Source organism: Glycine soja, chromosome 12 (assembly GCF_004193775.1).
Source record: "Glycine soja cultivar W05 chromosome 12, ASM419377v2, whole genome shotgun sequence".
Taxonomy (NCBI): domain Eukaryota; kingdom Viridiplantae; phylum Streptophyta; class Magnoliopsida; order Fabales; family Fabaceae; genus Glycine; species Glycine soja.
Window position 1 is genome coordinate 39,805,271 of NC_041013.1, and position 14,925 is coordinate 39,820,195.

The 14,925-nt window shown below is 31.9% G+C and overlaps 1 protein-coding gene and 1 pseudogene across 1 annotated transcript; both read left to right on the top strand.

The window, feature by feature from the left end:
* The first annotated feature begins 685 nt into the window (after positions 1-685).
* LOC114378081 lies at positions 686-4,546 on the top strand (annotated as a pseudogene).
* An 8,298-nt stretch (positions 4,547-12,844) lies between these two features.
* On the top strand, positions 12,845-14,151 carry LOC114379466 (mitogen-activated protein kinase kinase kinase 18-like). The gene has a single exon (XM_028338133.1). It carries the CDS (start codon positions 12,909-12,911, stop codon positions 14,097-14,099), a length of 1,191 nt encoding a protein of 396 aa, XP_028193934.1. The 5' UTR covers positions 12,845-12,908; the 3' UTR covers positions 14,100-14,151.
* Positions 14,152-14,925: the final 774 nt, after the last annotated feature.

The following is a 14,925-nucleotide window of genomic DNA, read 5'->3' on the forward strand; positions in this document are numbered from 1 at the left end:
TTGGAAGTGCATAGTTTGATCACTGTTAAAATCCATTTTGTTCAAAATTAGCAGATTTTATTCACCTAGTCTACAAGTCCAAAGGATTTTCAACTTAGGGATAAGATTAAGGATTAAATTCTGAAATTTATTTATCCAAATATTATCAACATACTAGTTTTTTTAAAAGACTTCTTTAACTAAATATGTTGACCTTTTGAGAAATATCCAAATTTTTTTTAACAAATTTATTTAGTAACTAGGAATTGTGGCGTACTCGAATTTTGTATAAGTCTTGTGGCTTCTACCTCGTAGCTAAGAGTTTTGAATTCAGGGAATGGAATAGTTATTTATTACTTTGACACAATAGTCTACCATAGAAAGAATGGAAATAAAATTATTATTGATACAAAAAGCTTACTCTATGGTATATAATGTTGACCCTGTGATTGGGAAATGATGAAGGGAGGGGGAGGGGGAAAGAGAGTGATTGCAAATTCACTGACATTTCTAACATAATTAGCAAACAACATCTACCGATAAAAATAAAAATAAAAACAAAATGCTTACTCTCTGGCAGCATATTGTATGTTTCATGCAAAAATTTTAAAAATATTACCTCACATAATATTAATAACTTGTATAGGGTGAGATTGACTTCTGTTTTCTGACTACGATATGCATTATCAACTTCTCAGCACAAAAAATGGGTTCCAAATATTGTTTGGTCGCCCTTCTCCTGTTACTTCTCCACCCTGTGGTTCTCTCAGGGCCTAGTAATTGGATAATTAGAGTTGGATAGAAAAAGAACAAATTTAATCAAAGGAAAATGCTCAAAAGAAATACTGATTCAGAAGGAGCAACATTGACAGAGGCCAGACCTTTTGGTGGCTATGAAAATTCTGATGACACAAGTATTATTCGATTAAAGAACTACATGAATGCTCAGTATTTTGGAGAGATTGGTATAGGTACTCTTCCACAGAAATTTACTGTAATATTTGACACTGGAAGTTCCAATCTTTGGGTAACTTCCTCCAAGTGTTACTTTTCAGTAAGTCTTCATAATTTCTCTACTTGATTATATTTAGTGAAAGCTTTCCTCAAAATGTAGTTTTTATTCAACTGGGTGAAAAGAAAAAAATGTGATTTCATGTTGTGTGCTGGTTGCTTGCTATTTGCACTCAAGGTACAAGTCAAGTCAATCTAGCACTTGCAATAAAAATGGTACAACCCTTCATTCTCGGTAGTTGGTTCAGGAAACTTCTCTGAAATTACCAATTCAAAATTAACATCGTGCTTTTTTCTTGCATCTCCTTTGTTCATTATGTATCTAACTACTAAACAAAAATTAAAAGTTATCCAGGTGCTCTTCTTAAACGCGATCAGATTCAGGCTTCATTCTTAATCATATTTATCTTGGAAATAGAAAGAAAGAAAAGAAAATGCAAATTTTAGACAACAGATGTAGTTATTAGTATTATCATCTATTCATTTATGTACAAGTAGGTTCATAGTACTCTTCTATATGAATAGAGGTTGTGATTGGCCTCTCAAAAAATGGCAAACCACGATTCAAATTTCCACTAAGGAGAGCGCCGACATTTAGTACTATCTAACTGTATCAACAAGCAGGACGTATGATGGGAAATTAAATAAATCATACCCTTCTATTTTAGAGTATCAAGGTGAATTTTTCATTGAAATCAGAATTTATGGAGAAATAATATACGTTTAAAAATATAATAATTGTATGATGAGGTTTTGAAACGTTTATTCCTTTGATATTTTTATGCAGGGTCATCAGCTGAAATCCATTATGGAACTGGGCATATTTCAGGTTTCTTTACCCAGGACCATGTCAAGGTTTGAGATTTGGTTGTTTATGACCAGGTAAATGTTGTTAAATACACACTTCTGTATTATTCTTCAATATAGGAAGTGTTTCATGAGTCTGTCTTTATTTAGTTTACTTGGGACTTGGCTTTAGGATTTTATTGAGGCAACTAGATGTTGGATTTCAAGAGATATCTGTTGGGAATGCTGCTCCAATCTGGTAAGTTTACGGATGCTTGCTGTTATGCAATTGAGAATAAGTAAAGTTTGAAATATACAAATGAAATTTTCAACTATCTCCTAATGGATTCATTATTAGTTGTTCTCTATTTCTCTCTAAATTGAAAAAATTGCTTTGTTTGTGTTATTGATGGTTATCATAGGTATAACATGCTTAATCAACATTTTCTCACACAGCCAGTATTTTCATTCTGGTTAAACCGTAATACTAATGAGGAACAAGGCGGCCAGATTGTATTTGGTGGAATTGATTCAGATCATTACAAGGGTGAGCACACATATGTTCCAGTTACTCAGAAAGGCTATTTGGCAGGTAACGCATAATGCAACTTTAGTAATAATATTTTTCAACATGCTATACAACTCAATGTTTTTATTTTTTCTCCCTAACTATTTTCCCTTTCGATTGCAGATTGAAATAGGAGATGTACTAATTAATGGCAAAACAACTGGTATCCATGATCTATGAACATACATAGTTAATAATATTGTTGAATGGTTTTTCATTCTTGAGAATGGAAACTATTCATTATTAATTACTGGTTAGCCTTAATTATTGATAAATCATACAAGATGTATACATTTTTCAGGATTATGTGCTGCCAAGTGCTTGGCAATTGTTGATTCTGGAACCTCTTTGTTAGCTGGCCCAACGGTATGAAAAGAAATTCCTTTTAATGTGTCAAACAAAATCAAATGTGCTTTATCTCGTTTAGAGAGCCAATAGTAATTTATTGGAATCTATAGTTAGCTCATTGATCTATTTGACTATTTCTGATCAATACATCAGTTGCTGGATATATACATCAGCCACTGGTGTGTAATGAGACGAAACTGATTCAACTTTAAACCGTTGTATATTTAAGGGGGTCATTGCTCAAATCAATCATGCAATTGGAGCGGTTGGTATTGTTAGCCAAGAATGCAAGGCATTGGTAGCTCAATATGGAAAAACCATATTGGATAAGCTGATAAATGAGGTATTTATTATTAATTTTCATATCTTTTCCATAATTCCATCCATATATTTTATACTTTTAACAACTTTTCTAAAATTCCTATTATTTCATAGGCTTTGCCACAACAGATCTGCTCTCAAATTGGTTTATGTACTTTTGATGGTACTCAAGGTGTAAGGTATGATCTGATCAACCTATTGTGTTCTGATAAATGCATTTGGATGATCAATTGTGTTGTACATGAAAGGAAAAATATTGACAAATTCTCCTATAAATTTTAGTATTGGCATCCAGAGTGTGGTTGATAAAAACATAGAGAACATCTTGTAGTTGGAATGATGCCGGATGCACAGCTTGTGAGATGGCCGCGGTATGGATGAAAAATCGTTTACGATTAAATGAGACAGAAGATCAAAATCTTAGATCATGCCAACGCGGTAAACCGTTCATCATATTCATATTTCTGGAAAATAATCAAGTCCTTTCAAGAATCTCATGCTGTGTATTCTCTATTGCATTTACAGCTCTGTGATTTGGTCCCCAGCCCAAAGGGAGAATCAGTTGTTGAATGCAATACTTTATCTGAAATGCCTAATGTTTCATTCACCATAGGGGGAGAAGTGTTTGAGCTTTCCCCAGAGCAGGTATAATCACTTCCAAGGTGTAGTATGTGGCATCTACTTGAAATTTTATTTCCTGGTTCCCCATAGTGTCTCAATTAGTTTTTATCAAGATACTAGTAACTTGCTAACAAGGCATATTGTATTTAATTTATCTTTCCCTAGCCTCCAAAAATCACACCCTCAAAATTCATGTCTTTTCTACTGTCCTATCTCAACCTCCTAGTGTTAGCCTGCCTTACTTAGCACATTTTTATTAATGAATACTTGTTACATGAATCAGTATATTCTTAAAGTGGGAAAAGGAGCCACAGCACAATGCATTAGTGGATTTATAGCTTTAGACATTGCTCCTCCTCGTGGACCTTTATGGTACGTTTCTGAATTATTTTTTTTACTTGTATGGCTGCTCTAGTCTCATAAAACATGTATAGACTCCGATTGGTAAGCATGTTACATACACTGAAAAAGGCCAACTTTTTTGGTAGTAGTTGAGAAGAAATAAAGTTTTTATGGGATGTACCAATGTTCCTTCAAATTTTAGAAATATTATGCCTATATTAATCTTTCAACTCATGAATGTTGCTTCTGAAATACAGGATTTTGGGGGACATTTTCATGGGTAGCTATCATACAGTGTTCGATTATGGCAATATGAAAGTTGGATTTGCTGAATCAGCATAAGACTGTTATATGTATTTTAAATTAATTGCTTGCTTGGGAAGAGACTATTGGTGACTTATTTCCCTAGAATATGATAAATAGCAAAGTGGGGGTAATGTATTATTTACATAGTAAAGTACAGTCTTATCCAATACATTGTGGCATGTGCCTTAGCCAGACACTATAACAAACCCTAAACTTGTCATAAATGTTTGTAAATACTCTAACTATTGTCGTGTATATTATATAATCAAGACCTTATAAAATAAAAGCTTGTTGTTTGAATGGTATTTATTCTGTTCATGCCCAAGAGATCATGGTTGGTGACTTTAGCCAGAAAGGTTGTTTTAATAGGATTGAAATAACCTGATTTTGAGTTTTTTTTTTTCATGTAGGGGAGTAAGGGAAAATAGCCTTATTCTTAGATAATCGAAGAAAAAGAGAAAATGGGAGAGGGTGATTTTACCTATTACTAAGAACTCAATAGATGGCTAAAACTTATAACTAAACTAAACTCCATTTTGTGGAAATTGTATCTCTAATAACTAATAACTGCACAAGAAGTACCTTCCTCATTTTTATAACATTTACACAAATTGCAATCTGAATATAATCAAGTTAACAATTAAGCTTGGACAATAGATAATGCTTATCATGCGTCATATTTTTTTTTTCATGAAAGCCTTTCCATTTATGTCACACCGCGACTGAATATTTTTCGAGGCTCAAGAACAACGCTCTTTTGTTGGATAGACAAAAATCGTTGAACCTTTGAAAAGGTAATGAGAACATGTAATTAGAGATCGAATATAATTGGCTAGTCACGCTTGGACATCAAATAACTTATGAGTGTCTACGACAATTTTCTATGTTGGATCCCAGAAAGATGTTCAACTATTGGAAGGACAGAGAGAAAATGAAAGTAGAGATCTCACTGAGGAAAAAGTTGAGGTGAAGGAAATACATTAAGATGACATTAGTTGTGTGGAATAACATAATTAGTTATAGACTTGCACACATAGGGCTTTGTATTTCCACATAATTAAGAAACCTTTTACTTTTATAATACAGTTTTTATATAATAAATATGTTTTCATATAAGCTACTTGTTTATGCAAATCGGCTGGAGACCCAATAAAGTTTAGGTGAGCCAATGTGTTTGAAACATTTAAAGCACTTAACTAATTTTTTTATTCATTTTTTTAGAGGCAGGGGTATCTACTAATAAAAGTAATTTTACTCAAACCGAGTGTGATTATTATAATGGCAAAACTTTTTCTTCCAATATTTAATGAAACTCAAATATATGACTTAAATTTTTTTTTTTGAAAAAATATTAATTATATTAAACCCAAAATGATACAACAATAAACAGGAGTATATTCCGTGGTTAGAGAAAATTAAAAGTCTCCATAATACAAGAAGATCTATATTAAAATATTAAAACAAATGCAACAGGTACACTTGTCTATACATAAGAAACTTAATCTTGCATTTGTTCCTGGACATTCAGATGCAATAAACTTTAATTATTATAGTTAGACAAACAAAAATTTTCATTGAACACCTTGACTTAAATTTAATATCATTATTGATTAAACTAAAACAATCCTACCTCAATTCATTCATGAGTTGGAAAGATAATTATTTGAAAATATTATAATTTTAAGTATTTCTAATTAAAAAAACTTATAAAAAAAACTATATGAAACTAATACTTGATTCTAGAATTTCCACACGTACTCCTGATGCTATATGAGAGAAGAGTGACGTGGTAACAAACTTGCAACAAGTGACGTTATACTTCAGGTGCCGCCTAGTTTGCAAAGCCCCATTTTCTCTTAAAAAGGAATAGAGAGAAAGCAATGAAGAATCGGTGATATATTATTATTCGTACTCATTTTAATAATTCCACTTTACTTTGTGAGAAAGAGAGAGAGAGAGAGACAGAATTACCTCCTTGAAGCAATTTAAGGTCCATGGCCATTGAAGAAGGGACAAAAGGAGAAACCTTTTCCGTTGGTTTCAATCGATGTTGTTTAATAACCGAACTTGGCAGTGGCACCACCATACATACCATAACGGAACGTCAAAGCAAGCATATATAAAACGTCATTCTATTCTTCTGCTACACATTTATTTATATTTGTTGCCTAACCAAGTCCATCATTGGAGGAGAGCAAAGTGGCACACTTTTTTCTTCTTTTTGGCCTTTTTTGAGTCTCACAACCAAAGCAACAACGTTCAAACTTCAAACCAAAACAATGCCCCTTTATCTATATTTCTCTTTAGTTTTTGTATATTTGAATCATTCTTTTCTTTTTCCAGTTAGAGTTAAGTAATGAGATTTAAGTGAAAAAGGAGTTAGGTTTTTTTTTTTAAAAAAAAATGTTTTGGATTTGAAGAGAGTTTTGTCCTTTGTCTTTTAGGTGATATTTAGTACAAGAAAAAAATTGTAGCATTCTTTAAAAAGTGACATAGAAATAATAAAAATATATATATTATGTTTTAATAGAATATTTTTTAAAACTAGAAAAGGTTTGGAAAATGTTAATTCATAAAGAAAAATGAATAATTTTTTTCATTTATTTTCATATGTAAGAGTAAATTTTTTCCTTAATAATTAAATGTAAAGTTATTAAACTTTTCTGTAATAATAATTTATTGTAAACATAATATTCTTATGAAAGTTTAATAGTATCCATGAAACAATTTTTGAAAGTTCTTAACCTTTTATTCCTGAAAATAGTATTCCCTAAAAAGTTGTTTAATTCAAAATGAATGATTGTTTGTACCAAAGTTATTTTAAATGAGTTTTACTAAAATCGACTAAAATTAAGGTTCATAGCGACTTTAGAGAGGCTAGAAGTATTTTTTTTCCTTTTATTTTATTCTCCTTTTTTTTCTTATTAAAATTAAATGTAACTTAAACTTCTTTTAAATTATTTTTTTATTCAAGCTGCTTAATTAGTTAATTTCCGTTTTAAAATAACTATCCTGCATTTAAAAAAGTTTTATTTTATTTTAATTTTTTAATATTTTGAAAATTAATAATATAATATTACTATGAATTTTATTCTATTTTTGATATTCTTACTAATAATTAAATAGAAAATCTTTCAAAAATATTAATAACAAATAATATATACAATGTTATTGTAATGTACTCTAATTACAAATCATTATACATGATAAATTTATTAACTTTTTGATAATTGCCTTTAGGAACTTTATTTTAATGATCATTTTGTAGGCAATTATCTTAATATGTCAATACATTTAAACTTGTTTGGCTTTGCTTATAATTAAGTTTTGAATAAATTATAATAACTTTAAAATAGTTTAAATGCTTGATTTTTCATTTAAATTTAATTTATTTTAGTGTAAGAAAGAAGATAGATGGTGTTAGGACCTAACTCAAGACCCTTATAAAGAAAAATTTTTAGGCTGGAGGGGTCAGATATGTAAGGTTCATAGCACACTTCAAGCTAAGAGAATTGTTTTCCTTGCACAGTATTTGGGCTCGGTGCACAACTCAAACTCAGCATACAGTCACTTACAACAATTCTATTTTGCATGCAAACTTAGCATATAACTTAGGCTTAGCTCATAGTCACTTAGACAAGTGCTTTTTTTGTATGCATGCTTAACGCGCAAACCATTATGTAGAAACAACAGTGCAACTTGTTTGGTCCTATTTAAGCTACAAGGTTGCAAATTTTAAGACAGATTTGTTGGGGGAGCAGTTTAGGGTTGAAGGGAAGGTTGAGAGGCTCTCTCCCTTGCTCTTCATGGCTTCCCTACCATTTCTCATTATATCTTTCATCTATTTTCTTCTTGTGGTTATGTAGTTATGTAGTTAGATTTAGTCATTTGGGGTTGGTGTAACTGAACTTATCCTTATATTTATATTTTTATTTTTAATCTATGTTTATTGTTTATAATTAAGTGTCATTTTTTATGCATTAATGTTTGTTTTTGTTTGATCACCTTTTATTTGATGTTGTGGTTGTCATTGAAAAATATTTTTGAACTTAGAAATGGACAGAAACACCTAATGGATTTTTTGTCTTAGGATAGAGCAAGGTTTGTCAATCATCTTTTAACTCATGTTCTTAAAATAAGTCACTTAGTTAGATTAGTGAATGGATTGATAATTTGATTACGGGACTTAGATTCTTTTCATACGAGGGATCAAAATTTGAGTATTTTAATGAGTTGATAATAATAATTGAGCTTTGAATTATATGAGTAACATTTGTTTTCATGAGGAGGTGATTTACTGAAATCCACCCCAACTCTTTTATTCTTGTTATTTAACTTTTCTATAGCACTCAAAGTGTTTGTAAAAATTATCCAAAAAGAGTTTCTTATTCTTTATGTTTGCTTAATTTCTTGTTATTTATATTGTCGCAATCAAATTATAAGCATTGTTTCTAAAAGTCATGATTAGCAAATATTGTTATTTTTTCAAATATTATGTGAATTTCTATGAATACAACATTCGACCTTAGTACTATGTATTACTTGTGTGATTTGATATACTTATCAATCAATTATCACTTTTATAATAATTATCTTATAAATTATACCCAAAATTATTTCTATTTATTTAAAAATGTAAAAACCTTTTATATTGAGAATACATGTCGATGAAATACGGTATTTATATATTTGAATTTAAAACATTCAATATTCTTTTTCATTTCCGTATAAAATATAAATCGCAAACAACAATTATTATGGAACTAAAAAGGAGCATTTAGGGATTACATAATCGGCGGTGCACCAAACACATGGGACGTTGGTGTCCTCATATATAAAACGTGCAGTTTTAGTTCACACGTGTTAGGAAATGGACCTACTTTTGTTCTTTATCCCGCAACTACGCGAAAACCCTTTTCATACAAACCAAAAAGAAAAAGGAAAACAAATAAACGAAGAAAATGGGACCACGTGACTGGCGTGTGATCCACACTAACACCATTCTTCATTTCTTCTACCACAGCTCAACCTTCCAGCTCATGCCATTCGCATTTTATTCTTTCTTCTGTTTTTTTCCTATTAACGGCATCTTTTAATCAACTATTTAAAATACATCTTTTTAAGATGCAAAAGTTATGGAAGTGGATTTTATTTCTCATCATTTTTGGTAGAGCTGTGAAAACTTCTTTTGGGTAGCATTTTCTTTTATCCGGACAAAATTTGTTCATGTTCTTTTTTTATTATTTATTTAAACGTGTTTGATTTTTAAAAGAAAATAAAAATAATAGCAATAATAATATCAGAGCAAATAGGATAGGTAGTTTTCAAACCAATATTCTATTTGTTTCATTAATTTTACACTGTACTAAGATATCAAATCATCCTATTGGACTTGATCATAAAGATAACATATATCTTTTACTAGTAATAAAGATAATCTTATTTGAATCAAGTAAATCACTTGATTAGGATAAATATGAGTAATAAAACTCTGTTTCTAAACATTTGACTTAATTGTTTACCCATAAATTGAATTTGAAACTACTAATTAAATCGAAATAATTTAACATCACTTAATTTTCACCTTTTGGTGGTTATTTCTCATAACTTAAAAGTGAAAACTTTTCTTTTTTTAATTTTAATTTATTATCAAGTTTAAATCCTTCAAGTTAAATTTTATTACATCATAAAAAAATCAAACCCTTAGAAATTTAAGAAATTATAATTAATATCTTTTTAATCATATATATATAATTGTGAAATATTCATTAATTTTACTGATAATTATCTTTTATAAAAAATTTGGTTGATCACTCTTATTATTAATGTTTCTTTTTTCAATTATACTTTTTTTAAGTACAACTTAAAATTTTAATTAAGATATTTGAGTATAATTTTACTTGTTTTCATCTAATGTTAGTATTGAGGCGTGTTTTGATACTGGATTTTTTTTTACTATTATATATTTTTGGTGACTGTTTTAATACTAATTTAGGAATATTGATGATAAAAATGCATCGAAACTAAATATAAATGCCTAAATAGAATTTCATTTAAAATTTTTATTGAAGAACTGTTCACCTTCTAAATAGTCCATTTAAGAAAGTTGCACTGTTCCAACAAACTGATGTTATTTGACAAAATCCACTGTGTGGACAGTTATTAGGTAACTGTAGCGAATTTAATTGGCTTTATGCTTTTGCTTGCTGCGTAAATAAGTAACACATAAATCCATACTTCTCACTCCTAACCCCTCTTCCAACCTCCTACCCCCACCTGCTTAGTTTCTCTGATTTGCACTTTCAACCTCTAAGCACTTTCTAAGTACTCTCCCCCTTTAGCTTCTATCTCACACCACCCAACCAAATGACCAAACCCCCCAAACTTTAATAATATATGCTTAATTAAACTATCATATTAATATATCTAATAATAAAAATAAATACTCGTAATCAAATTTGTGAAATTGAAAGAAGTTTAATGAATGTCAATGCCACACCCACCTTGCAATGATTTTTGATTGTTTCTGAAATGACACTTTTTGACCATAATTGATTAGTAAAGCGAAATCAGATACATTCATCCAATTATCTCATGCCATGTGATGATTCTTAGCTTCAAACTGAAAAATTGAAGGTATTTAGCGCATGGGGGGGGGGGGGGGGGGGAGGAAAAGTGATTAATTGTACTTCATTTTACTACTATGTGTCACTCTGAAAATTATCATGATTGCTTTACTTGGGAGATAATAACCACCCATTACAAAGGGTTGTTTTTGGATTAGCCAATCCACATTGCGATCTAGCTTCTAGAAGTAAGCGTGGAGTAAAGTGACAGTTGGTACTTTGGATGTTAAATTTTTTTGGGCACTGCCAATAAAGCTTGATAATTCATAAAGTTTTCAACAACTTATTAAAGTACGTTGCACTTTTTCATGAACGAATTATCATGACAAATGATTGAAATGCAAACGATGTTCATAAAAGAAAAATAAAAATTGGTGTTAATTTTACAACATATTGGCCAATCCAAATTCTTCGAGTACTCAGCTTTCAATGAGTTTGCTGAGTTAAAAAAAAGCTTTCAATGAGTTTCGTATATGTTGAACCCTATAGTTTTCTAAAGCTGCAAAATATCCACAGAAAATATCATCCTCGATCCAACATCCATTCATATGCACTTTTGCAGGACCATGTTTTGAAGTTTCTTAATTATAGATTTGCAATTTAGGACTAAAAAAATAAAACATTTATAGATAGAGATCAATTTATTCCTCTGGTCAAATAATCACCTAATCTCTAACTGATTTGTTATTAATTGATTTCCGTTAATGGGAAATCAACCACGAAAGTTTATGTAATTGTAAATTTAACTATGTCGATATCAACAAAAGACTTGTGGAAAAAAAACAGTAATATAACTTAGGAAAAGGCAAGCAAACCAATAACTTATTTGACATCGAACAGGGCAAAACTATGAATCTCTCTATCTTACTTTGACTTCTAACAAAACCCCACACATGTTGACAAATACTTTTTCCTCAGGCTATATTATTATAATTTGTCAACCTTAAATGTTAATAATACTATTATAAAAACAAAACACCTTCCATGAAAAACTTATGAAAAAAAAAATAATAGGAGAGATACTAAACTTCAACCACATTGGTGGTTGAACCCACCCCATTCACCTTGCCCCTAAAACCTCCCATGTTCACTTTTTCAAAGTCTAGCTAAGTATGATACAAAACAATGAATCCCTTCTTGAATGCCCCTCTTATCCACCTAACCCAAACTCTTAACCTCTCTCCTCCTTCCCTTATCACCAAAATAAATTCCAAATCCAAGTATTAATTCAGGCCAGCGCACTCAAAGACTTCATCCTAACATCTTGTCCTCACCAAGTCGTCACCACTAAAAACTCACAGCCACCCAAATTAGGCCACGTCTGTATACTCCCGTGGAAGGGATACTCACCTTTACAAGAGAGAGAAGCATTCCCCCAATTAAGTAAACCAACCAATAAAATAATAATAAATAATATATGTAGCTATAATATAAATATTTTTTACAAAGTTATCTCATAATAAAGTGTCATATTTAATAGCAGTAAAAAAAGTGTAATATATAATAATTTGTAATCTTGAATACCCCAATCAGTTAATATATCTTTCCATCAAAAGAATCAAATTAAGTTGATTAAATAAGATCCATAAGTGTTATAAATCTATTAATATTATTTTTTATTCCTATAAAACCAACATAACATTTTTGTTTTAACTTAACTAGTAATATTAAACTTGAGACTTGATAATTAGTATGCAATTATATTAAATGTGAGTGTTATCACTCATGACGCTTTTATCTTACTCAGAACATAATTATCTTACATAAATATACCGAAGTCTAGAAAATAACATATAATAATTTTTTTCCAAGACACATATAATAATTTTGATGACTATAATTTCAGATTAATTGAATATGTAAAATTTGATACACGTACCAAATAAAATCATAAAATAAACCCTTTTAACTCAAACTCAGAAGTGTGTCCTTGTATTATATAAAGGCCGCAATTACAAACCGAAGACTCTGCACTCTGAGACAAAGCCATAACACAAAACATGGAGTGGACTAGAGGCTTCATCATAGGACGTGGGTCATCGGCCACCGTTTACACCGCCACCTCATCCCACTCCTCCACCGTGGCGGCCGTCAAGTCGGCGGAGCTAACACTATCAAATTCAGAGCAGCTGCAGAGAGAACAGAGGATTCTGTCTTCTCTGTTTTCTCCTCACATAGTTACCTACAAAGGCTGCAACATAACAGAGGACAACAACACCCTTTGGTTCAACCTCTTCATGGAGTACATGCCCTTTGGTACTCTCTCTCAGGAAATTCACCGGCACGGTGGCCGCCTCAGCGAACCGGCCACCGTTTACTACACGCGACAAGTCCTGCAGGGGCTACAGTACTTGCACAATAAGGGTGTTGTGCATTGCGATATTAAAGGTGGCAACATTTTGATTGGTGAAGATGGGGCCAAGATTGGGGACTTTGGATGTGCCAAGTTTGCGAATGATTCCTCGGCGGTGATCGGTGGCACGCCGATGTTCATGGCGCCGGAGGTGGCGCGTGGGGAGGAGCAGGGGTACCCTGCTGATGTGTGGGCACTTGGGTGCACTGTGCTTGAAATGGCCACTGGTTTTGCACCATGGCCTAATGTGGAAGACCCTGTCACAGTGTTGTACCGTGTTGCATATTCCGATGATGTTCCAGAGATTCCTTGTTTTCTGTCTGAGGAAGCAAAGGATTTCTTGGGGAAGTGTTTCAGGAGGAATCCTAAGGAGAGGTGGAGTTGTGGTCAGCTTCTGAAGCATCCGCTTCTTGGGGAATTCAGTTCCAATGATAAGAAAATTCAGGAATCTAATTCGTGTTCTCCAACAAGTATTCTTGAGCAGGGCTTTTGGAATTCTATGGAAGAGGCAGAGGTAGAGTGTGTCTCTGCCTCTGCCAATGTGGTTCAGGTTAAAAGTTTTGAGGATTCTCCCAGAGGTAGGATCAGAAGGCTTGCTTCGTGTTCAGGGGATCCAATTGGGGAATTGGACGATGAAAATTGGATCACAGCAAGAGGCAGTGAAACGGGTGCTTCTTCAAGTTGTGATGGGTTGGATTTGGATGTTAATAGTAGAATTAGTGGTTATTTTTGTGATGATTATTATAAATGTAGGGATGTTAGTGTTGTAGTTGATAGTTTCAATTTTGAGAGAGGCAATTCTGAGAAGCTTCTCCCATTAACATTGGATTTTTTATAATTCAACTATTGGAGAACCTTTTTTCTTCCCTTCAGTGTGGAGAAACATTACATATCAGTGTTGCAATTAATGTCCAATGGCCTTTCTCGGCCACAGGCCTAACTTCAATTTATGTTTCGTGGGCACGTTTCACGTTTGGTTTAATTGCCAAAACCCTTTGCAAAACTGAACCTTTTTTTTTCATTTGGTGAAATAGGTGAATTGAAAAACAAATTACTAAATAAAGGCAGAGAAATAGAGCATGCAACGCATGGCAGGCCCCAGGTGGTGGTTCTGTGTTTTAAGTCTCAACCTCTCTGATCTTTATTTTTGTTGGTTGAATGAGTGTAATAGAAATGAAGCATGGGAACTAAAGTTACTGACTGTTCTCTCTCTCTCTCTCTCTTGGTGTTGGTGGCTATGCCATCTATTTTGACAACTATTTTATCTGTCAACGGTATTTGGTAGGTCTAAAAATAAAATTCCAAAGCCTTCAAATTAGTTAGAAGGTTAAACTACTGATCAAATTCTACTCTACCGTACCGAACCTATATAATAAAACAGGTCGTAGTTTTAAAAGCTAAGCGAATATGTAACAAATATTACGTTAGGTGGGTGAGGGTTAATGTCAAAACCAGTACATCATGATAAATACTAATCCATCAAATACAAATAGCACACACATGGCATGTTGAAATAAATTTGGAGTCGCAAAATTTGGTCAATGCGCTCTAGGTTGATTTATCTTGTATGAATGAATATTCAGTGCCCAAAGCATAGTCACCCCAAATATAATTCAAACTTTAATCTTTTATGGTTAGAGAATACAGTAGTAGGTCCCACCAAA